Here is a 25,367-nt window from a genome sequence, read left to right as displayed (position 1 = left end):
CCCTTGTCTGGTCCAGCGCTGAGAAGGTGTGGAGAAGGACGCTCCCGTTTCTTTCCTCAACAGAATCTCTGTTTCAAATTTGAAGACACACTCGCTTGTGAATCGTCTCGTTCAGACAAGCCCACGGACTCTCCTTCATTACCAACGACGCGTTTTTGAAAAAATGGTTGTAAAAGCCGCTGCCCATAAAGAGCTAAACGCAATCCCTGCGAGTGTTTTAACGGAACAAAATGAAGACACCGAACAACAGCCCCGCCCCCCACGTCAGCCGGAAGTGGCTGGGCGGAAGTGACGCGCCGAAGGGTCATGGCGGACACAGCGGCAGAGCTGCTGTTTTTAGACACGTTCAAACATCCCAACTCCGAGGTAAAGTCCTGGATCCGTCGCTTTAGTCACTCATCGGGAGCCGCTTCCCCTCCGAGGCCTACTTGGCTTTCACTGCCGCAGTTGCCACTGTCAATCGCGACAGGGCTTCTGTTTGGGCTGGGCCGGGCCTTTAACAGGAGGTGATGCGGGGATTGGGCTGTGATCGCACACCGAGCGCAGAGTCCCCCCGCCCGCCCTTTGGGGGCTCCTGTCCGACATTGGGGCCGCGCAGCAGAAGCTGCAGTTTCCGCTTGCTGGTGTCTTCCCGACCACCTCTTCCCGCGTGGCATGTTTATGTTTTGTTTCAGGTGAAAGAGTAGTCATTGCCCCCTTTTCCCGCCGTGTTGAAAAGTGGAGCCAGAATCAAGAGTTGATCTGGAAATAGTGTCGGGATTTTAAAGTAAAGTAGTTTCCACCAGATTTGAGGCAACTCCCAGCTCTTGTGTAGAACTACTTGTGATGATTGGTGATGAACGGGAGTGAGACGCGCAGGTTGCAAACCGTTCGATAGATGAAGCTGTTTTTGACAGGGACATCCGTCAACATGCCAGACAATATAAAACATTGTAAGCAATTTTTGCCGATCTGAATTCTATACGGGTAGGACTTTAAGGGGCAAAATGAAAAATTGAAGGAGACTACCTTTATAGGTCAGGACTGCTGATGGTTACAATTGTCTGAGGTGTAACTGAGTCATCCTTAGCTGCCTATATTTTTTAGGATAATCTTCATTGTCACAAGGATGCTTACATTAACACTGCAATGAATTTACTGTGAAAAGACCCTAGTTGCCCCATTCCGGCACCTGTTCGGGTACTCGGGGAGAATTCAGAATGTAAAACAATTACCTAATAGCATGTCTTTCTGGACTTGTGGGAGGAAACCAGAGTACCCACGCAGACAAGGGGAGATCGTGCAGACTCAGTACAGACAGTGACCCAAGTCAGGAATCTAACCTGCGACCCTGGTGCTGTGAAGCCATAGTGCTAACCGCTATGCTACCATGCTGCCCACGGTAACAAGCCTGTTCTACATCGTGCCTGGGGAAGCGGGCAGTATAATCAAAGATCCCTTCCACCTGGCTTACTCACTCTTCCAACTTCTTCCATCGGGCAGGAGATACAGAAGTCTGAGAACACGCACGAACAGACTCAAAAACAGCTTCTTCCCCACTGTCACCAGACTCCTAAATGACCCTCTTATGGACTGACTTCATTAACACTACACCCTGTATGCTTCATCTGATGTCGGTGCTTATGTAGTTACATTGTATATGTTGTGTTGCCCTATTATGTATTTTCTTTTATTCCCTTTTCTTCTCATGTACTTAATGATCTGTTGAGCTGCTCGCAGAAAAATACTTTTCACTGTACCTCGGTACATGTGACAATAAACCGATCCAATCCAATATACATCAGTGAGGTTACGGAGAATAAAAATGAATTGTACCATTGTCCTAACTGTAAATGATGATCATTTAAACAAACTTTTATTTTTTTTTGGTGACCTGGAGCCAGGATCTAACCTGGGTCCTCAGTGGCGTGAGGCAGCAGTGCTATTGTGCCACCGTGCTGCCCCTAAGCAAACTTTTCTGTAGCAGTTTGGCACAATTAAGTGGATTGTCAAGCCTTTTCAGAGAGCGGTTAAGAGTCAGCACATTGTTGTGGACCAGGAGTCACATCCAAACTGGGTGAAACCAGCAGATTTTCTTCCCCAAAGGACATGAGTGAATGAGGTTTTTATGACAATCCAATACTTGTCACCGTTATTAATGAGGTTAGTTTTGTATCCTAGACCTACTTGTTAATTGAATTTAAATCTTAATAGTTTTGAACTCATGCCTCCGAATAGTCCAGCTATCTGGGTTATGTCTGGTTTAGAATTTATCTGGAAATGTTTACAAATTCTCTGTAACCTCACTGATGTATGAGAGGCTTGTAACACACCCTATCCTGGAAATTACAGCTGGGGAATGTAGTGTATCAATTTTAAGTAATATTATACTCTGCTGCTGTTTCTGTGGTTGATTGTTCTGTACAGTGCTGGTGGTGTCATTTATTTCAGTGTTTTTTAATTGAATTTGCCTGGTTATAGATATAGCACCTCAAAAATGATTGGCTTTCATGAACAAACTGCATATTTGAACTGAAGTTATATTGTACAACATGGCTTCACTTGCAGTGAGAATTAGATTTAATTTTCATAACCTGATGCAGGAAAATAAAATGATTAGTTGTATAGTTAATTGGTAGATTGTAATAGAAAGAATAGCCCAGGTATAATTTTCAAACTGTTGTTGCCTTATAAGCTACCTTCATTTTTATCTCAGTTTTTGTTTCTGCTGAAGATGTTGATTTAAATTGAAATTCATGATGCTGTTGTTTCTTCAGATCCTTGTCCAAGTAGCTTTGTTTTCTGGGAGCTAAGACAGATTGGCGGGCTGCTATTGAGGAGGGGAATGAAGTGAAATGAAAGCAAGAAATGCTCAGCAGGTCAGGCAACATCTGTGGAGAGAAAGAGTTAATGTTTCAGGTTGTTGACGTTTCTCTTCCAATGCAAGGTCATTGACCTGAAACATTAACCTGCTGAGTATTTCCAGCATTTTTTGCTTTTATTTCAGCAACCACTTTTGCTTTTGACATTAGAAGTGAGCCTGATTTTGACGTCGCTCCAAGAATATATATTTCAGCTACGGTTTGGAAGTTGATTGGAAATCCTATTTGGCCAGGGGTGCTGAGGAAAATTATATATCTGTTGAAAGTTGTGGTTAAAATTGGTTAAATTAGCTCAGGGCAGTGTTTGAACTTAGACTTTCTTGGACTGGATGAATACCATTATGTTCACTACCTAGAATCTTTGGGAAGCTTGAGTGTGTTTTCCCAGTAAGCAGATTTATGTTCAAATAGCCACAATCTTGATCTTATATAATCTACGTTTTTGCTTTTGAAGGTTGAAGTACAGAACTGATGTTCCCTTTCGACTTCTGTAATCTTGACCTGATGGAGTCTGCAAAGTCTTTTGTAAGAAGAATTCGAGAGAATTCTTCGAGACAGGATCTACTCCCATTTGGAAGCAAATGGACGTATTAGTGAGAGGCAGCACGGTTTTGTGAAGGGGAGGTCGTGTCTCACTAACTTGATAGTGTTTTTCGAGGAGGTCACTAAGATGATTGATGCAGGTAGGGCAGTAGATGTTGTCTATATGGACTTCAGTAAGGCCTTTGACAAGGTCCCTCATGGTAGACTAGTACAAAAGGTGAAGTCACACGGGATCAGGGGTGAACTGGCAAGGTGGATACAGAACTGGCTAGGCCATAGAAGGCAGAGGGTAGCAATGGAGGGATGCTTTTCTAATTGGAGGGCTGTGACCAGTGGTGTTCCACAGGGATCAGTGCTGGGACCTTTGCTCTTTGTAGTATATATAAATGATTTGGAGGAAAATGTAACTGGTCTGATTAGTAAGTTTGCAGACGACACAAAGGTTGGTGGAATTGCGGATAGCGATGAGGACTGTCTGAGGATACAGCAGGATTTAGATTGTCTGGAGACTTGGGCGGAGAGATGGCAGATGGAGTTTAACCTGGACAAATGTGAGGTAATGCATTTTGGAAGGGCTAATGCAGGTAGGGAATATACAGTGAATGGTAGAACCCTCAAGAGTATTGAAAGTCAAAGAGATCTAGGAGTACAGGTCCACAGATCACTGAAAGGGGCTACACAGGTGGAGAAGGTAGTCAAGAAGGCATACGGCATGCTTGCCTTCATTGGCCGGGGCATTGAGTATAAGAATTGGCAAGTCATGTTGCAGCTGTATAGAACCTTAGTTAGGCCACACTTGGAGTATAGTGTTCAATTCTGGTCGCCACACTACCAGAAGGATGTGGAGGCTTTAGAGAGGGTGCAGAAGAGATTTACCAGAATGTTGCCTGGTATGGAGGGCATAAGCTATGAGGAGCGATTGAATAAACTCGGTTTGTTCTCACTGGAACGAAGGAGGTTGAGGGGCGACCTGATAGAGGTATACAAAATTATGAGGGGCATAGACAGAGTGGATAGTCAGAGGCTTTTCCCCAGGGTAGAGGGGTCAATTACTAGGGGGCATAGGTTTAAGGTGAGAGGGGCAAAGTTTAGAGTAGATGTACGAGGCAAGTTTTTTACGCAGAGGGTAGTGGGTGCCTGGAACTCACTACCGGAGGAGGTAGTGGAGGCAGGGACGATAGGGACATTTAAGGGGCATCTTGACAAATATATGAATAGGATGGGAATAGAAGGATACGGACCCAGGAAGTGTAGAAGATTGTAGTTTAGTCGGGCAGTATGGTCGGCACGGGCTTGGAGGGCCGAAGGGCCTGTTCCTGTGCTGTACATTTCTTTGTTCTTTGTTGTTTTGACATCAGTGAGCTGATTTTGCTGCTGTTAGCATTGTTTTAAGCAGCTGAGATAGTTATCTACATTGACCAATGGTTATAGGTCACTTCAAAGAATAAGGAAAGAAGAAAATTAAAAATGTCCACATCTGTGATTTTTTTTTTTTGTGCATCAGCGTGGGTAGAACATTGCTTGGGGCTGCGCTGTACTCTATCCCTAAGCTCCTGTTCTGCTTCACCCCAACCATTTTCCAGTAGCAGGCCCAAAAGGTGGATCATAGAATTTACCGTGGAGAAGGAGGCCATTCGGCCCATCGTGTCTGCACTGGCCCTTGGAAAGAGCACCCCACTTAAGCCCACACCTCCACCCTATCCCTGTAACTCAGTCGCCCCACCTAACCTTTTTGGACACAAAGGGGCAATTTAACATCGCCACTCCACCTAACCTGCACATCTTTTGACTGTGGGAGGAAACTGAAGCACCCGGAGGAAACCCACGCAGACACTGGGAGAACGTGCAGCTTCGCACAGACAGTAACCCAAGCCAGGAAGGGAACCCATGTCCCTGGTGCTGTGAAACAACGGTGCTAACCACTGTGCTACCGTGCCATGAAGGTTTCACACTGTCTGTGGTTGGATCTCTTTAGAAGATTCAGATCCATAAGTCATTACATGGAATACCATTAAGTCCTTAGTTAACCACAGAATCCATAAACTGAAACATTGCTTACTTCAGTCCTACATTGCAGGGGTTTACGCTTTTAACTTACAAGCAATGTCTTCAAGAGCTATGAAAATGTACAACTGATAATGTAAATAAAAGGAAAAAGGAAGAATTAGGATTATGGGAAGAAGGTGGGGGAACGTCACTAAGTAAATTGTTTATGCAGACATGATAGGCTGAACGATGACCTCCTGCACTGTAGCAATTCTGTGATTCTTTAAAAAATAGAAGACAGGGACTTCCGGTGGCGGCTATGCAGATGTAAGTCGCACATTTGGTGGCTCCCGCTCTGGTTGGACTTTTGGACTTTTCCCCCGGACTTTTTTCCGGTTTTAATTGGAAGATTTGTAGGTTGAGGCAGCTGGGCACTGTTTCCTCGCATTGGTTTATGGAAAAAAGGATCAGAAGTGTGCGAAAGGGCAGAAACAAGAAGCCAGTAGCGAGCTGTAACGGGAGACAGTATGGCCAAGGGACGGACCCCTGGGGTGGCAGCGCAGCGTGCAACGGACCCAGTGATGCAGTCTATTCAGGATGGCTTCGCCAGACAGAAGCGGGAATGCCTGGACCCGATCAAGGAGTCAATTGATCGCCTGGAGAGCAGACTGGACGCCCAGGACCGGGCGATTCAGAAGGTGGAGAAGGCGCTGCTGTACAAGAGGAGCACCAAACAGCTGTGGAGCTGGAGGTGAGGATGCTTCGAGAACAGCAGAAAAGACTCTTGGAGAAGGTGGAAGACCTTGAGAACCAGTCCCGCCAACAGAACCTAAGAATTGTCAGGCTTCCGGAGGGAGCTGAGGGAGCAGATGCTGGAGCATGCATGGCGGGTATGTTCGAAAAGCTGCTGGGGAGGGGGCATTCCCCCGACCGCTGGAGGTACACAGGGCGTACCGGGCGCTTGCCAGGAAGATGCAGGCGGGGGACCCTCCGAGGGCAATGGTGGTGAGATTCCACAGGTTCCTGGACAAGGAATGTATTCTACGGTGAGCCAAGCGCACGCGGAGTTGCAAGTGGGAGAATAGCATCCTGCGGGTGTACCAGGACCTGAGCATGGAGGTGGCGAGGAAGAGGGCAGGCTTCAATCAAATCGAGGCAAATTTCTTTAAGAAGCATGTGAAGTTTGGTCTGTACCCGGCGCGCCTGTGGGTTACGCACAAAGACCAACATCATTATTTTGAGTCGCCCGATGAGGCGTTGGACTATGCAAAAAGAAAAGGACTGGTGTGAGCTTGAGAACTTTTGGACTCAGTGACAATATGTTGGCCTATATTGGGCCCTTTTTCTTTTCCTGTTTTTCTCTGGGTTTTTTTTTTTTTGCTTTATTTGTTTTTCTTCTCTTCCCCCTTGGAATGTTGGTGAGGTTTCGGTTTTTTTTCCCTTTCTGTTGTTAAATTGGGTATGTTTTCTCGTATTGCTTTGTATCAGCCTTCTTTTTGGAGCTCTGTTTAGGGGAGAGGGAAGAAGGAGGGGGCGGGAAGAGTCAATATTTGTTTTTGGTTCTTTTCTTTGGGGTAGATGTTGGTAACGTTCCTTTTGTGTTTTATCTTGGGTGTTTATACTGTTGTGCACTTTGGTGGGATGGAGACGTGCCTGTCTGGGTTTCAGTGGGTGGTGCTTTTTGTTTTTTGTGTTTTCTTGCTGCGGGCTGTTTGTTTGGGTATTGTTGGATGAGGGAACTTGTTTACAGGAGCTGGGGGAGGGGAGCGAGGGAACAATGGGTGGGAGACTTCTTGGCGCCAGAGGCGGGGTCACCAGGCTAGCTGGGTGAGCCAGCTCACGGAAGCACAGTGGGGGGTGTGCATATGCTTAGTTTATTGGCGGGGTTGGGATTTAGAGTAGTGTTGCTATGGTGGGGGGAAATAAGTTCTGCTGACGTGGGAGGGACTTCGATGGAAGGTCACTGAGGGGGTCGGGGGTGGGGGCCGCCCCGGGGTGGGCCGGAGGAGGTGTGCGCATGGGCTAGAAGTGGGCCCAAGAAAGGTGATAGCTGACCGGCGGCGGGGTGGGGGGGGGGCACTTTGCCCCCCAACTAGGCTGGTCACCTGGAATGTCCGTGGGCAAAATGGGCCGTTGAAGAGGGCACGTGTGTTTGCACACCTGAGGAGACTGAAGGCGGACGTGGTGATGCTGCGGTAGACACATCTTAAAGTAGTGGATCAGGTCAGGTTGAGGAAAGGTTGGGTTAGTCAGGTTTTCCACTCGGGGCTGGACTCAAAGACAAGGGGGACTGCGATTTTGATCAACAAGCGGGTGGCGTTTGAGGCAGGGAGGATAGTCTCGGATGTGGGAGGTAGAGTTATCATGCAGGTTGCAGGGGATGACGATAGTGCTGGTCAAGGTATATGCGCCAAATTGGGACGATGGGGATTTTATAAAGAGGGTACTGGGGAAGGTTCCGGACCTGGATTCACACAGGCTGATTATGGTTAGGGATTTCAACACGGTTATTGATCCAGGCCTGGACCGGTCATGTTCGAGAACGGGCAACGTGCCAGGCCAGCAATGGCAACGGAGCTGAAAAGGGTTCATGAAGCAGATGGGGGGGGGGGGGGGGGGGTCTGGGTCCATGGAGATTTAGGCAGCCGAGAGCCAAGGAATTTTTTTTCTTCTCCCACGTTCACAAGGTGTATTCCCGGATAGATTTCTTTGTTGTGGGCAGGGCCCTGTTGGTGGGGGTGGTTGACACGTGTTATTCGGCGATTACGATCTCGGACCATGCTCAGCACTGGGTGGACCTGCAGGTCAGTATGGATAGTAAGCAGCGCCCGCAATGGAGACTGGATGTGGGGCTGTTGGCAGACATGTTGATCTCCAAATTTCTTTCTCTGTCAGTCTGGCCTCAATAAAAGTTGAGACGGATTCGCACGTAAACAGAAGTTATTTATTTAGCTTGCAAGCTTAATCATCTTACAGAAATGTAAGAGACATCCAGCCTCTTTCATTCCAGAAAACGACTGACTAAAAGACAAAGAGATCTCTGCAAAATCAATTCAAATGGTATCAAGTTTCACATACTCGACGGACATAGGTCAGCCTAGGTCCCTCCTGACCTGTTCGGTCTATTCTGATTGGCTCACTTCCAATCCCTTTCTCTGGCCCCTATCAATGAAGCATCACCCTCATAGACACACCTCTTCCTGCTTTTTCCATGCGGTCTCAAATTCCTTTGTCCCTAACTGCAAAAATCAAAGTGGCTTATTTCTACATTACATTAACTAGTAACTCTAAAGTAACTATTTTATATCACATTCGTCATTCCCTCCTTTTATCATTCCATGATAACCGAACTATCCAATCTATAGCTACGGTTCCTCATCTAAAAAGATTCGTCGCTGCATTTCCAATTCCTGTCTTAGCCCCCCTTCATCTGCTTCACCCTCATGGATTTTAACAGTTAAATTTTTTTCCCGGTGATTGGGGCGGTGATCTGATCCAGTGCACCCAGCATTCTACCCATCACACATTTAAGGATGGCCAGGCCCACAAAGATGCAGCCGATAGCTACCACTAGATACATGGCCATATTTATCAACCAGTCCTTCCATCCTCCAAATCCCCAGTTACCCCAAGAGTCAGGATCCTGCATCCCGTCCAAGTGATCCCGTATGCGATCCATAAATTTAGTAATGTTAGCAGTCAAGTCCTGAATCCCCATAATACACTTGCCCTGTACTATGGCGCATACCCCACCCTCACGGGCCAGAAGATAGTCAAGAGCATACCGGTTCTGCATTGCAAACAACCGTAGCTGAGACAACTCCTTAGTTATTGCCCCGAGGGCTCCCAAGGTTTCATTTCCCAAAATGGTAAGGCCGCAAATAAAATAATTCCGATCACTAACAGCTAAGGAACCCCCCACACCTCCCAGTGTCAATACGCTCAGAATGCCCCACCCGGCTGAGTGGCCCCGGTTGGGTGCAAGAACCTGAGGTTTTTTCCAGTTCTCGCAAAATTCAGCAGAGACTGCCCGGCGTGCTAACTGATTATGCAGCTTCCACGCCGAAGGGCAGGGGACTGTGGTAGGGACTAGAGTCCCTATAGCAATTCGGCGGGGAAATGGGGTGACAAAACGTTGGTCGCCGTACCATTAAATAAAAAGTAGTATCCTTGTTCCGTGTGGAGACTAGCATCACAATCAGCATATCGGTTGCGTAAGGACCTCCCAGTAGCCCAGTTTATCCAATTTTGAAATGCCCATTCGGGCCGCCCAGCAATGCGGAAAGCCCTATTCCCGACAGTGATATGAGAGACATTAGCCCAGCCACAAAGGAGCTGGAGGCCAGCGTTCAATGGAACGCAAGTGGTGCTATAACAAACGCATTGGCCAGACGCCTGGGTGATATGGCACCTCCTGTCCGTACAGGTGGGAAACAGACATGTTATATTTGTGTCCACCTCTACCAGCAAACAGCCGTACCCTTCACTGCTGAAGCAATTCTCGTACGACCGGGAATCCCTATTGGGAGTGAAGTGGCTAGGTATGTACGCCCTCCACCGTCGCAGCCTATCGTACTGTGAGTGGGGATTACCCCGAGGAAGGAGAAGGAAAATAGCCGGTGGTGCTGAATCCGGATCGTAAGGAAGAGTGACTTGCTCGGGCAATGGCTCGGAACGCTGACAATGAACCACCGTTTGGGGAGTGCCCCAAAGCGGTGAAACAGAAAATAACCTAGACACCGCTGCGGGGTTTGGGTAGCAGACAACCCGTCCCTGGCCATACAGACGGTGGTAAATCTGGTAGAAGAGATTCATACTACCCGGGTTTTCCTCAGTTTGGCCTTTAATTAACTTAAGTGCATCTCCCGGTAACCTACGTTCTAGCTGTACTTCCCTTCTCACACGCCCCGTCCTCTCTCTAGTCCCTTTCTCTTTCTCATGGTCTCTTCCTACACTCTTCTGACAGCCTGATGTTACCTTTATTGTACCACTTTTAACACATCCAAAATCAAATTTACATGTATTCCAAAAACAAGGCAATGTCCATATAATGTTCCCTTCCCATCGCCGGAGCCGGTGCAGCTGCTTCATGACTCCCGCATTCTCCTTAACTTTGATGACCTTCCATGAGTCGATACCATGTCCTCGTATATGGGGGCAGTGAAGAACATCACCTGTGCATAGGTGATGTATCCTTGTAGATTGGTTGGGGCTACACAGATACATAATATTCCCCTTTTCCATGTCCATCGCCAATAACACGCCAAGCGAAGTGAGGCCAAATATCAGACAGACGATGCGTAGCCACTCCATCATGCTCCACACCTGTAAAATAGCACTGGAGAAGGGAGGCAGGTTAGTATCCGACCTTTTACAGTAGTGGAGATGGACTCAATTTACAGTGATGTAGGTGGACCCAAGCACTTCGCCCCTCCACTTTAACTGCTGTGGGGGTGGTAAGGAGAACTTGGAAGGGCCCGTCCCATCGCGGCTCCGACCCCTTCCTAGTCCAATTTTTGACCATTACATAACTACCGGGCTGGACTGAAAGTGAGCTAGGTACTGGGCAATGGCTCGTGAGCCGCGCGGACTTGGCCATGGAGTTCCTTGAGCACTTGCGTAAGGGCTAGAACATAGGTGGTCATTTCTTCAGTCATCTGATGAAACTGAACCCGTCTGGGAACCTGCAGGCTCCAGGGAGTTCTAAGAGGCCTGCCATAGAGAATCTCGGCGGGAGAGAGCCGGGCTGGTCCCGCAGGTGTAACCCGCTGCTGGAAGAGGGCAACGGGGAGCAACTTAAGCCATGTCAGTCCCGTGTCTGCTCTTAATTTAGCCAATTTAGTTTTGAGGGTCTGATTGTGTCTCTCAACCACCCCGGCCGCCTGCGGTCTATAAGCACAGTGTAACTGCTGGCGTATGCCCAACTGGGAGCAAAACTCCTTGTTAATTTGTCCAATAAAATGAGGCCCATTATCAGAACTTAACTGAGCTGGTATACCGTACCGGGGAATGATTTCCCTCATCAAGACTTTAACCACAGTAGCAGCTTTACTATAGATAGTCGGATACGCCTCAACCCATCTGCTGAACACATCCACAATGACCAAAACATATTTATAACATTGACACCTTTCCAACTCAATGTAATCCATTTGGAGCGTCTCAAAGGGACCACTGGGCAACGGGGTTTGCCCCTTCCCACAAGGGATACCTTTTCCGGTGTTATATTGCTGACAAATCAAACACCGATTACTGATACTTTGGGCCAACCCCTGCATTTTAGGGTGCCACCAAGTGTCCAGCAACAAATCACTAGTCCCCCGAGCCCCACAATGAGTTGCAAAGTGTACACATTCGATGACCCATAAAGCCAGTACATCAGACATACAAGTCTGATGTGCAGGCGTGGTCCATAAAGAGGAAACAGAATCATATGTACAACCTAACCGTTTCCACATTTGTTTATCACTCTCAGGAGCGTCCTCCTGTAACCTTATGACGTCTTGGATGGTTGGCATTGGCTTGTCAGAAGCAGACACATTCATAGTAGATCGTTTAGTCTGACTTAACATTTTAGGCACCATCACTTGCTGAATTTGTGCGGCTGTGCGCGCTGCACAATCTGCTCGTTCATTACCAACGTCAACTGGGGTTGTACCATTCGTGTGGGCAGCACATTTAATAACGGAAATCTGCGCTGGCAGAAGGAGGGCCTGCAGTAGGTCATTAACTAAACCCCGGTGGGATATTTGACCACACATAATCATGTCAGGTTGTTCTGACGAAATGTCACTCAAATCGCCCCTTATTGTGGTAGTTTCCTGAATCAAGGCTAAACAGTCGTGGCCAGGTGCGTCTTCATGGACAGGGGGACCACTAAGAAAACAGGCTGGATTGATAGTGGTACAGTATTTAAATGTCAGACGTGGATTGTTCAAAAGGTATATCTCATACCTATTCTGACGAGCTGCGGTAAGATGCTGACCATTCGCCCCATATCCCTGGCATGGTACTGGTCATGGACCTGACGTGTAATATGAGGGCTTACCGAAGCTGACTGTGGCCATAAATGTGGTGATATTGTAACAAAATCGGCTGTACCTTCTTTTCCCGTGACTGTGGCTGTAACCTTGACTGGCCATTCGGTCTCAAGTAATGGCCGGTATTTGTCCTCCAACTCCCTGTTTCGTCCAGTTCTGTCATAGGCCAGGGTAACGTGATGCAGTGATAGTTGCTGTTCAATGTCTAACGTCCACCACTGGGGGGTGATAGAAATATAGCACTGTTGTCTCATCCTCCTCTTCGCTGATCCACCCACCCAAAGTCACTATATTGGAGCTCCTGCTGGTAAACTACCATTTCTGCCGCTTGTTGGGATCGCAGATCATCCTTTTTCATTACATACTCAGTCTTAACCTTTGTAACTGAGCCTCCTTCTTGGCCTACACCCTCCTTCCAGTAAAATCTGACTGCCCTTGCCATCTGGGAAGGGTCGTTCTCCGTCCAATTCATGTTATTACATTTCACAGCAGTAACCACAGAAGGTGGTAGGCAATGCATTAACATAGCACAGTATTGAGGGGAATTCTGACCATTTTGATACAGCAAATCGCCTGACTGCCCCCGGTAGATTTCATTAAAACGCCCCAGACATTCCTATGGCTCACCAATCTTCCCAGGTTTTAGGTCTAAGATAACAGAAAGATTCATGGGCCCCTGAAATGTGCTATTCAACGCATTCAAGATCTGTGTCCTCCTTTTCTCTATTTGCTCTCTTTTTTTTTAAAACTTAATGTTTGAAAATTCAAATTGAATTACTGCAACTTGCAAGCTTAGCTCTGATCTCAACTCAGAACTAAATTTACAATTTGCTTAACACAAACTTGTATAACATTTACAACTTAATTATTTCTTTATCTTAACAATTTTTTCTTTTAACAAGTTTTTTTTTTCTGTTACATACACATAAGTATTAGCAAAATCAACTATCATAAGTATTAGCAAAATCAATTATCATCTTCAGATTGACACTTTTTAAAATGGTGTCCATGATCTTCTTTAAGTTTCTATTAATCTCCAGATAAAATGAGATAAACCTTATTTCAAGTAAGTAAAATTTAAGATTCTGGCAATTTCAATCAATTGCTTTCGAAAATAATAACTTTTATCAAAGAGGTGGAGAAACCCACTGGTTTCCTTTAATTAATTCAAAACGTAACTTTGCTGGTGTTCACTGACTCAAAGGAAAGGTATCCGATTACACTGCAGACTGTTATCTCAAGGCCTGAGTGAGAAGCACTGTCTGTTTTCAACTCCGCCTGCTGCTGTTAACCCTTTGAGAGACTTCTGCTTCAACCTCACAATCTCAACTAGACCTCGGAACTTTACAGTCCAAGGAGACAATTTTAGCTTAATCAACTATATATTTAAAACACTCACACATAGAGTTGAACCATCTTCAGATTTAAAAACAGTTATACTGGACTGAACCCCCATCTATTGAAGTCCCATCAGCCCCTGAACCCATATAATAGACTGAACCTTTATTATTTAAAGTCCCATCAGCCTCTGAACCCTAATAATAGACTGAACCTTTATTATTTAAGTCACATCAGCCTCTGAACCCCGATAATAGACTGAACCTTTATTATTTAAAGTCACATCAGCCTCTGAACCCCGATAATAGACTGAACCTTTATTATTTAAAGTCCCATCAGCCCAAAACCCTAACCCAAGCCGAAACAACAATATGAAATCCCATCAATTAAAGTGCTAATCCCCAGACTGACCTGTGATTTCGTCGAGGCGGTCTTTCTGTGCCAACCGCGAGTGACCAGACTAATCAGACGATAAGAAGAGGGGAACAATCAATGCTGGTCGTTTTCCATTTCTACATTGAGGGCCCTTTGTTCCCGTCCTTCTGTTCATAATCAGTCTAATTCTGATTTCGCAGTTGGAACAGGATCGCCCAGAGAAATCCCGGTTTTCGGCACCAAATGTTGATCTCCAAATTTCTTTCTCTGTCAGTCTGGCCTCAATAAAAGTTGAGACGGATTCGCACGTAAACAGAAGTTATTTATTTAGCTTGCAAGCTTAATCATCTTACAGAAATGTAAGAGACATCCAGCCTCTTTCATTCCAGAAAACGACTAACTAAAAGACAAAGAGATCTCTGCAAAATCAATTCAAATGGTATCAAGTTTCACATACTCGACGGACATAGGTCAGCCTAGGTCCCTCCTGACCTGTTCGATCTATTCTGATTGGCTCACTTCCAATCCCTTTCTCTGGCCCCTATCAATGAAGCATCACCCTCATAGACACACCTCTTCCTGCTTTTTCCATGCGGTCTCAAATTCCTTTGTCCCTAACTGCAAAAATCAAAGTGGCTTATTTCTACATTACATTAACTAGTAACTCTAAAGTAACTATTTTATATCACATTCGTCAGACAAAGCGGTCTGCGAGAGGTTGAGGAAGTGCATGCTGAACTACCTGCAGGTAAACGACACTGGGGAGGTCTCAGCAGCGGCGGCCTGGGAAGCACTGAAGGCAGTGGTGAGAGGACAGCTGATCTCGATCCGGGCTCACAGGGACAGGACGGAAAGGGCAGAAACGGACTGACTGGTGAGAGAGATCCTACGAGTGGATAGGAGATATGCGGAGGCTCCAAAGGCAGGGCGATTGAGGGAACGCTGGTGGCTGCAGACCAAATTTGATTTGTTAACTACAGGAAGGGCAGTGGAGCAGCTCAGGAAGGTGAAGGGAGCGATCTACGAGCACAGGGAAAAGGCCAGTAGGATGCTTGCACAGCAGCTCAGAAAGAGGGAGGCGGCTAGGGAAATAGGGAAAGTGGTTGACTGGGATGGGAACTTAGTTGGGGACTCGGAGGGGGTGAGCAAGACCTTTCGGGACTTTTATAGTAGGTTGTATAGATCAGAACCCCCTGGGGAGCTGGAGGGGATGAGGCACTTCTTGGATGGGCTGACTTTCCCAAAAGTGGATTGGGAGCTGGTAGAAAGGCTGGGGGCCCCGGTCGGGCTGGAGGAGATAGTGGAGGGCTTGAAGGCCATGTAGTCGGGGAAGGCCCCGGGGCTGGACGGGTACCCAGTCGAGTTCTATAAAAAGTTCTCCCGAATATTGGGCCGGTACTGCTGAAAGTCTTTAACGAGGTCAAGGAAAGAGACGTTTTACCCCAGACAATGTCACAGGCCATGATCTCGCTCATTTTGAAAAGTGACAAGGACCCGGAGCTGTGCGGTTCTTATAGGCCGATATCCTTGTTAAACGTGGATCCCAAAATTCTGGCCTCTAGGTTTGAGGACTGTACCGGACAGGGTTTGTTCAGGGTAGGCAGCTGGGGGCCAATGTAAGAAGGTTGCTCAGTGTGATTATGATGCCTCCGGAAGGCAGGGAAGTTGAAGTGGTGGTTGCGATAGACGCGAAAAAAGCGTTCGACCGGGTAAGTGGAATTATTTATGGGAGGTGCTGGAGCGGTTCGGGTTTGGGAGGGGCTTTGTGGACTGGGTTTGGCTGCTGTACCGGGCTCGGGTAGCTAGTGTACAGACAAATAGGACGACTTCGGATTATTTCAGACTACACCGGGTGACGAGACAGGGTTGTCCCCTCTCCCGACTGCTGTTTGCGCTGGCGATAGAGCCGCTGGCAATTGCTCTGAGGTCCTCAAGGGGCTGGAAGGGGTTGGTTCGGTGTGGGGGTGGGGGGTGGGGGTGGCTGGAGCACAGAGTCTTGTTGTATGCGGATGACTTGCTGCTGTATGTCTCAGACCCAATGGAGGGGATGGGGGAAATTATGGGAATCCTAGGGGAATTCGGCCGGTTTTTGGGGTACATGCTTAGTTGTTTGTGGTTCAGACGAGAGGTCAGGAGAGGCGACTAGGGGTACTGCCGTTCAGAGTGGTAGGGAACAGTTTTAGGTACTTGGGTATTCAGGTGGGGAGGGATTGGGACACGCTACACAAATTGAACTTGGCCCGGTTGGTGGACCAGATGAAGGAGGATTTCCGGAGTTGGGACGCGCCTCCGTTGTCTCTGGCGGGTAGGGTGCAGTCGGTAAAAATGACAGTCCTCCTGAGTTTCTTTTCGTTTTCCAGTGCCTCCCAATCATCATCCCGCGGTCCTTTGTTAAGCAGATTAATACGATTATTGTGGGCTTTGTGTGGGAGGGGGTAAGCCCCCGCGGGTGAAGAGGGCAACGCTCGAGCGGAATCGGGGAGATGGTGGACTGGCGCTGCCGAATTTTAGTAATTATTACTAGGCGGCTAACATAGCCATGGTGAGGATGTGGCTGGTGGGGGGGAGCCGGCGTGTGTGCGCATGGAGGCGACTTCGTGTAAGGGCACAAGTTTAGGGGCACTGGTGACGGCGCACCTGCCGTTCCCGCCGGTGCGATACTCCACCAGTCCAGTGGTGGTGGCGGCCCTGAGAGTCTGGGGGCAGTGGAGGAGGCATGTGGGAGCAGAGGGGGCATCGGTGTGATCCCTAATCTGCGATAATCACCGGTTTGTCCCAGGGAGGATGGATGGGGGGTTCCGTATTTGGCGGAGAGCGGGGATAGAGAGGATGGGGGACTTGTTCTCGGAAGATAGCTTCCCCAGTATGAGGGCACTGGAGGAGAAGTTTGCACTGGCTGAAGGGAATGAACTCCGATATTTACAGGTACGGGAATTTTTGCAGAGGCAGGTACCAACCTTCCCACTCCTGCCGCTAAGGGGGATTCAGGATAGGGTGGTCTCTAGAGGATGGACAGGGGAGGGGAGCGTCTCGGACATATATAAAGAGCTTATGGGTTCGGAGGAGACGCAGACCGAGGAGCTGAAGCGAAAGTGGGAGGAGGAGCTGGGGGGGGAGAGATGGAGGAGGGCCTTTGGGCGGACGCGTTAGGAAGGGTCAATGCTACTGCAACATGTGCCAGGCTCAGCCTGATCCAATTTAAGGTTGTTCACCGGGCTCAGATGACAGTGGCCTGGATGAGTAGATTCTTTGGGGTAGAGGACAGGTGTGCGGGGGGGGCGGGGGGAATGGTGGGCAGCGAACCATGTTCTGGGCATGTCCAAAACTGAGGGGATTTCGGCAGGGGTTTGCCGAAGCCACGTACACGGTATTGAATATAAGGGTGGTAATGATTTTTGGGGTATCGCAGGACCTGGGAATTCAGAAGGAAAAAGAGGCAGATGTTCTGGCCTTTGCTTCCCTGGTAGCCCAGAAACATATATTGCTGGCGTGGAGGGACTCAAAACCCCCAAAATCGGAGACCTGGCTTTCAGAGATGGCAGGCTTTCATAGATTATCATAGAATTTACATGCAGAAGGAGGCCATTCGGCCCATCGAGTCTGCACCGGCTCTTGGAAAGAGCACCCTACCCAAGGTCATCACCACCGCCCTATCCCCACAAACCAGCAATCCCACATAACACTAAGGGCAATTTTAGACACTAAGGGCAATTTATCATGGCCAATCCACCTAACCTGCACATCTTTGGACTGTGGGAGGAAACCGGAGCACCCGGAGGAAACCCACGCGCACACGGGGAGGACATGCAGACTCCGCACAGACAGTGGCCCAAGCCGGAATCGAACCTGGGACCCTGGAGCTGTGAAGCAATTGTGCTATCCACAATGCTACCGTGCTGCCCCAAGACTTCCTCTGCCTGGAGAAAATTAAGTTCGCCATGAGAGGGTCTCAGCTGGGGTTCGCCCGGAGATGGCAACCATTTGTCGACTTCCTCGCAGAGAACTTATCATCAGCAGAAAGGGGGGGTTAGGCTAGCGTAGGTTGGGGGGGGTAAGTAATGGCAAGACCTGTGGGAGAGGGTGGTGGAATTTGCACTATGTATATACTTCTCTTGTTATTTATATTGTTGATTCTGTTGCTGTTAAAATGCCAAATAAAATACCTCAATCAAACGTTTATTTAAAAAAAAAATAGACAGATTCATGTTTTGGGTATAAGATTTTTTGCAACTTGGTGTCTCTTCACTTGATGGTAGTGAATGCAAATTATCATTGGGACACATTTACTCATTTATTGCTGAATAATTGACATGAGCTATCGAGTTCTTGCTAACTTGAGCTTGCGAAAGTGCTCTACAAGAATATTATTCTTGAGTATTTATTTGAAAATAACATTTCTATATATTTTTCTTATAAATTTAGAATACCCAATTATTATAAGGTACAATTTAGCATGTCCAATCCGCCTACCCTGCACATCTTTGGGTTGTGGGGGTGAAACCCATGCAGACACTGGGGGAATGTGCAAACCCCACACAAATAGTGGCCCAAGGCCGGGATTCAAACCCGGGTCCTCAGTGCCGCTGTACCAGTGCTAACCACTGCGCCACCGTGCTGCCCTGACATTTCTATATATGAATATCAACATCAGACTGACAAGTCCAATTTGGGACTTTTAATTTCCTTGAATTTCACAGGCTTTTACCATCAAACCCAAATTCCAAGCCGCATGCTGATAGTTTATTTCAAATGATATTTCAAATGATACTTGGGGTGGTGAGGGAAGGTGGTGGGAAGGGGAAGGGTGCTAAGGGGGACACTTTCATAGGGACAGTGAAGTAAAAGTATTTATACCAGCATACTGTGGTCAAGATGGTGATTTTTGCATGTTTAATATAGAGCTGGGATCTTTCTGTTGTCGACCAACTGTTTTATTTGGAAAAGTTTTTCATACAATATGTAATTTTATGGGATTATTTATGGGCTTAATACTGAACAGTGGACAGCACACGCACTCTTGATTGTTTTATAACAGAACATGCAGGGCTGTGTGGAAAATAGTAGGGCTTGAGACTAATTAGATAACTGTTCTAAAGCATGGGCACTACGTGATGGGCCAAATGCACTCTTCTGGAGAATATGACGGAGTATGGAAAACGCTTGTTTTAATTGTGAGTGCTTGCAGTGCTCTTGAGTTAATACTTAGTTGTATTCATATTGATCTTTGGCTGTCACTACCCCACACCTCTCTTGGTTGGAAGCCAAGTGAAGGTTTAAAAAAGCTTTGATTTTATTAGCCAGGGATATCTGTTGTGTGTGCGCATGCGGTGATGAATGTGTTATTTGAAAGATCAAAGCTGTTCAACTGCTTTCTGGAAACTGAAAAGAGAAGGAAACAAAATTGGGGGACAGAATTTATGGTCTGAAATTTTGACTTCTGTGTTGAATCCGAAAGGCTATAAAGTACCTTGCCAAAAGATGAGGCTCTGTTCCTCATGCTTACATTGATCTTCACTGGAATCGTGCACAAGACCAAGACAGAGATGTCTATTATAATAATAATGATCTTTATGGCACGGCAACACAGTAGTTAGCACAGTTGCTTCACAGCTCCAGGGTCCCAGGTTCAATTCCCGGCTTGGGTGACTGTCTGTGCGGAGTCTGCATGTTGTCTGCGTGGGTTTCCTCCATGTGCTCCGGTTTCCTTCCACAGTCCAAAGACGTGCAGGTTAAGTGGATTGGCCATAGTAAATTGCCCTTCTGTTAAGGTGGGGTTGCTGGTTTACGGGGATAGGGTGGAGGTGTGGGTTTAAGTAGGGTGCTCTTTCCAAGAGCCGGTGCAGACTCGATGGGCTGTGTGGCCTCCTTCTGCACTGTAAATTCTATGAATCTATTGTCACAAGTAGGTTTACATTAACCTACCGGAGGTTGAGGGGTGACCTGATGGAGGTCTACAATATTATGAGGGGCATAGACAGAGTGGATAGTCAGAGGCTTTTCCCCAGGGTAGAGGGGGCAATTACTAGGGGGCATTGGTTTAAGGTGCGAGGGGCAAGGTTAGAGTAGATGTACGAGGCAAGTTTTTTACACCGAGGGTAGTGGGTGCCTGGAACTCGCTGCCGGAGGAGGTGGTGGAAGCACGGACGATAGTGACATTTAAGGGACATCTAACAGCAGACACTGAGAACGTGCAGACTCCCCACAGACAGTGACCCAAGCCGGGAATCGAACCTGGGACCCTGGCACTGTGAAGCAACAGTGTTACCGTGCCACCTTTTGAATTGCTGTCACTATTAAGTATGCAGAGATAAGACTCAGTGAAAAGCAGAAAACTATTTTCTTTGAGGTCGCCTTAACAAAGGAAATTAAAGTTCCATTTGAACTCAAAGGAGGAACAGCATGAATGTTAGTAAAGTAGGACTGGGACTAAGGGTAGAACTGAAGGTAGGCGTGTAAAACAGGTGGTCTGTCCTGCAAGAGATTAATAAACTCTCTGAGAACAAGGTGGAGAATTAAAATGACAGACCAGCAGAAGCTCGGAATCATGTTTGCGGACTGAACAGTGGTCACTCAAGCTGTGTTTGGTCCAGTAGAATAACAGGGATCACATAATGAGCAGCAAATATGTGGACTAAGTTGAAAGGAGTACATGCAAATAAGTGCTTCCCTAAAAGGAATCTTTGGGGCTGAGACAGTGAGGAGAGGTAAAATGGCAGGTGTTGCATCTCCTGCATGTACATGTGGGATGAGGTGTTGGGGTTGATTGATTTTAATTAAGTATGAATTTTAATTTTTAAATTGCTTTATATTCTGCAGATTGGTGTGACCTAATATATTTTTGTTTTGCAACATTTTTGTAGTATTTTATATTCTAAACATTAAAGTTCAAATGCTTAGATTTTTGTATTCATTTTGTTTGATCCTGCTAACTGAATTACTTTTAGCTCCAAATTTCCTATTTTTCCCGAGCCCATTCATCCACGTATAACGGCACATTTTCATGTGTGTGTCTGCGCAGCAGTGGGGGAAGTTTTTAAAATAAAGTTAGAGTACCCAATTATTTTTTTTCCCCAATTAATGGGCAATTTAGCACAGCCAATCCACCTACTCTGCACATCTTTTTGGGTTGTGGGGGTGAGACCGACGCAGACACTGGGAGAATGCACAAACTCCACACAGACAGCCAACCACTGTACTACCGTGCCGCCCATTTTGACCTAATGGCAGGTTTGGCATTAGTGCCCTTGGGTTAGGTGGGGTGAGAATTGTCAAGCATTCTTTTTGTCCAGCATCCCTTGTGGGCAGGATATTGGGCGAGGGCAGGAAAAGCTCCGTTATCTTCTGCTTCCAGATAATGTGCTGAAGGGCAGCACAGTGGCACAATGGTTAGCACTGCGGCCTCACAGCGCCGAGGCCCCAAGTTCGATCCCGGCTTTGGGTCACTGTTCGTGTGGAGTTTGCACATTCTCCCCGTGTTTGCGTGGGTTTTGCCCCCACAACCCAAAAGGATGTGCAGGGTAGGTGGATTGGCCACGCTAAATTGCCCCTTAATTGGAAAAATATGAATTGGGTATCCTAAATTTATTTTTAAAAAGTGTGCTGACATGCTTATGGAAAATGGTGAAATTGATGAGGTAGCTGAAGACACCCAGAGCCTCTGAAACCTAACAAGGAGCTGAAGATTTAGAAGGGAAAGGAAAATGAGAGGAAAAGCAAAAAGAAGTAGTATTGGAGTAGGCTGTTGCTTCTCCCACTTGAAAGAAATGTGAGGCTGGTGGAATTTTTGTTATTGAATGTTACATATGTGCACTTTAATATTTGCCCCTTTGCTCTCCTAATGCTAACGACATGTTATGACAGTACAGCCTGTTACCTAAGTGATCATTCTTCATGTGTGACCTTGGCCTGGACAGTCTACAACTGCTTTATCAATGACCTTTCCAACATCATAAGGTGTGAAGTGGGGATGGTCAACACCATTCTCAACTTCTCTGATGCTGAAGCAGTCCATGTCGATATGCAGCAAGACCGGGACAATATTCCGGTTTGGGCTGACAAGTAAGAATACTTGGCTGATCAATAAGAATAAACAACAACACCTCCTCCACAATAGTCTTTAATACCAGGGGGAAGTTTTTAAAATAAAGTTAGAGTACCCAATTATTTTTTTTCCCAATTGATGGGCAATTTAGCACAGCCAATCCACCTATTCTGCACATCTTTTTGGGTTGTGGGGGTGAGACCGACGCAGACACTGGGAGAATGTACAAACTCCACACAGACAGCCAACCACTGTGCTACCGTGCCGCCCATTTTGACCTAATGGCAGGTTTGGCATTAGTGCCCTTGGGTTAGGTGGGGTGAGAATTGTCAAGCATTCTTTTTGTCCAGCATCCCTTGTGGGCAGGATATTGGGCGAGGGCAGGAAAAGCTCCGTTATCTTCTGCTTCCAGATAATGTGCTGAAGGGCAGCACAGTGGTTAGCACTGCAGCCTCACAGCGCCGAGGCCCCAAGTTCGATCCCGGCTCTGGGTCACTGTTCGTGTGGACTCTGCACATTCTCCCCGTGTTTGCGTGGGTTTCGCCCCCACAACCCAAAAAGATGTGCAGGGTAGGTGGATTGGCCACGCTAAATTGCCCCTTAATTGGAAGGCTGCGTACTTAGTTCCCTATTATACTCCCTGTACATACACGACTGCATGGCAAAATGTGGTTCCAACTCCATCCACAAATTTGCTGACGAAACGACCATAGTGGGCCAGATTTCGAATAACGATGAGTCAGAATACAGGAGGGCGATAGAGAACCTAGTGGAGTGGTGCAGCAACAACAATCTATCCCTCAATGCCAGCAAAACTAAAGAGCTGGTCATTGACTTCAGGAAGAAAAGTACTGTACACACTCCTGTCAGCATCAACGGGGCCGAGGTGGAGATGGTTAGCAGTTTCAAATTCCTAGGGGTACACATCTCCAAAACTCTGTCCTGGTCCACCCACGCTGACACTTCCACCAAGAAAGCACAACAGCGCCTATACTTCCTCAGGAAACTAAGGAAATTTGGCATGTCCACATTAATTCTTACCAACTTTTACAGATGCACCATAGAAAGCATCCTATCTGGCTGCATCACAGCCTGGTATGGCAACTGCTCGGCCCAAGACCGCAAGAAACTTCAGGGAGTCGTGAATACTGCCCAGTCCATCCCACAAACCTGCCTCCCATCCATTGACTCCAACTACACCTCCCACTTCCTGGGGAAAGTGGGCAGCATAATCAAAGACCCCTCCCACCCGGTTTACTCACTCTTCCAACTTCTTGCATCAGGCAGGAGATACAAAAGTCTGAGAACACGCACGAACAGACTCAAAAAAAGCTACTTCCCCGCTGTTACCAGATTCCTAAATGACCCTCTTATGGACTGACCTCATTAACACTACACCCCTGTATGCTTCACCTGATGCCGGTGTCTATGTAGTTACATTGTGTATATTGTGTTGCCCTATTATGTATTTTCTTTTCTTTTCATGTACTTAATGATCTGTTGAGCTGCTCTCAAAAATACTTTTCACTGTACCTCGGTACACGTGACAATAAACAAAATCCAATCCAACAAGTGTCAGGTAACATTGGTGCCACACAAGTGGAGGCATTGACCATTCCAGCACGAGCGAATTTAACCATCTCCCCATGACATTCAGTGGCATTACTACCGCTGAATCCTCCATTATCAACATCCTGGGGGTTTACAGTTTCCCCAAAACTGACTGGACTAGCCATATACTTACTGTAGCTAAAAGTGCACGCCAGAGGCTGGAATTGTGCAGCGAGTAACTCACCTCCAAAGCCCGTCCACCATTTGCAAGGCACAAGTCAGGGGTGCGATGGAGTACTCTCCAATTGCCTACGTGAATGCAACTCCGACAGCACTCAAGTAGCTCAACACCTTCCAGAACAAAGCATCTTGTTTGGTTTACACCCCATCCATCACTTTTTAAACATTCACTCCCTCCAGCACTGGTGCAGCATGGCCAAGTTTGTACCATCTACAAGACGCACTCCAGCAACTCCGCAAGGCTCCTTGAACAGCACCTTCCGAACCCATGACCTCGACCACCTAGGCCAAAGGCAGCAGATGCATGGGAACAGCATCACCTGAAAGTTTCCCTTCAAGTTACACACCACCCTGACATGAAACTATAAAGGCCTTCCTTACTGTAGCTGGGCCAAAATTCTGGAACTTCTTTCCTCGTAACAATATGGGTATGCCAAAGCCACATGGACTGCAGCAGTTCCAGAAGGGCAGTTCACTACCACCTGAAGGGCATTTCGGGATGGGAAATAACTGTTGGCCTAATCAGCGATGCTATATCCTGTGAAAGATTACAGTTGGTTAGAATTCTTTGAGGAGGTAACGAGGAAGTTAGACAAAGGAGAGCCTGTGGACTTGATATATTTGAATTTCCATTCACAAAGTGTATACAGGAGGCTGCTAAATAATGTAAGAGCCCATGGTGATAGGGGCAAGGTACTGGCATGGATAGAGGATTGGCTGATTAGCCGAAGGCAGAGAGTCGGGATGAAGGGGCCTTTTTCAGGATGGCAGCCGGTGACGAGTAGTGTTCTACAGGGGTCAGTGTCGGAACCACGACTATTCACAATTATACATTAACGATCTGGAAGAAGGAACTGAGGGCATTGTTGCTAAGTTTACAGATGCAGATGATGCAAAGATCTGTTGAGGGACAGGTATTGAGGAATCGGGGAGGCTGCAGAAGGACTTGGACAGGCTGGGAGAGTGGGCAAAGAAGTGGCAGATGGAATACAGTGTGGAAAAATGTGAGGTTATGTACTTTGGTTGGAAGAATAGAGGCATAGACTATTTCCTAGATGGGGAAAGGCTTTGGGAATCTGAAACACAAAGGGGCATATGGGTCCTCATTCAGAATTCTCTTAAGGTTAACATGCAGGTTCAGTTGGCAGTTAGGAAGGCAAATGCAATGTTAGCATTCATGTCAAGAGGGCTAGAATACAAGATCAGGGATGTACTGCTGAGGCTGTAAAAGGCTCTGTTCAGACCCCATTTGGAATATTGTGAGCAGTTTTGGGCCCTGTATCTAAGGAAGGATGTGCTGGCCTTGGAGGCGTCCAGAGTAGGTTCACAAAAATGATCCTGGGAATGAAGGCCTTGTCATATGAGGAACGGGTGTACTCCATGGAGTTTTGA

The 25,367-nt window shown here is 47.0% G+C and overlaps 1 protein-coding gene across 4 annotated transcripts in view; it reads left to right on the top strand.

The window, feature by feature from the left end:
• The first annotated feature begins 282 nt into the window (after positions 1-282).
• The window catches only part of virma (vir like m6A methyltransferase associated), a 142,726-nt gene continuing 117,641 nt past the window's right edge, over positions 283-25,367 (top strand). For 3 of the 4 annotated variants that reach the window (XM_072468046.1, XM_072468047.1, XM_072468044.1), the window contains exon 1: positions 288-366. In XM_072468046.1, coding sequence (XP_072324147.1) covers positions 307-366 — 60 coding nt within the window. In that variant the 5' untranslated portion in view covers positions 288-306. Of the gene's footprint in view, positions 367-25,367 lie in introns of all 4 variants that reach the window. The other variant, XM_072468045.1, reaches the window with a different exon arrangement.

Source organism: Scyliorhinus torazame, chromosome 11 (genome assembly GCF_047496885.1).
Source record: "Scyliorhinus torazame isolate Kashiwa2021f chromosome 11, sScyTor2.1, whole genome shotgun sequence".
Classification (NCBI taxonomy): domain Eukaryota; kingdom Metazoa; phylum Chordata; class Chondrichthyes; order Carcharhiniformes; family Scyliorhinidae; genus Scyliorhinus; species Scyliorhinus torazame.
The sequence above is the reverse complement of the archived record's forward strand: the minus strand, read 5'-3'. Positions and strand labels throughout refer to the sequence as shown.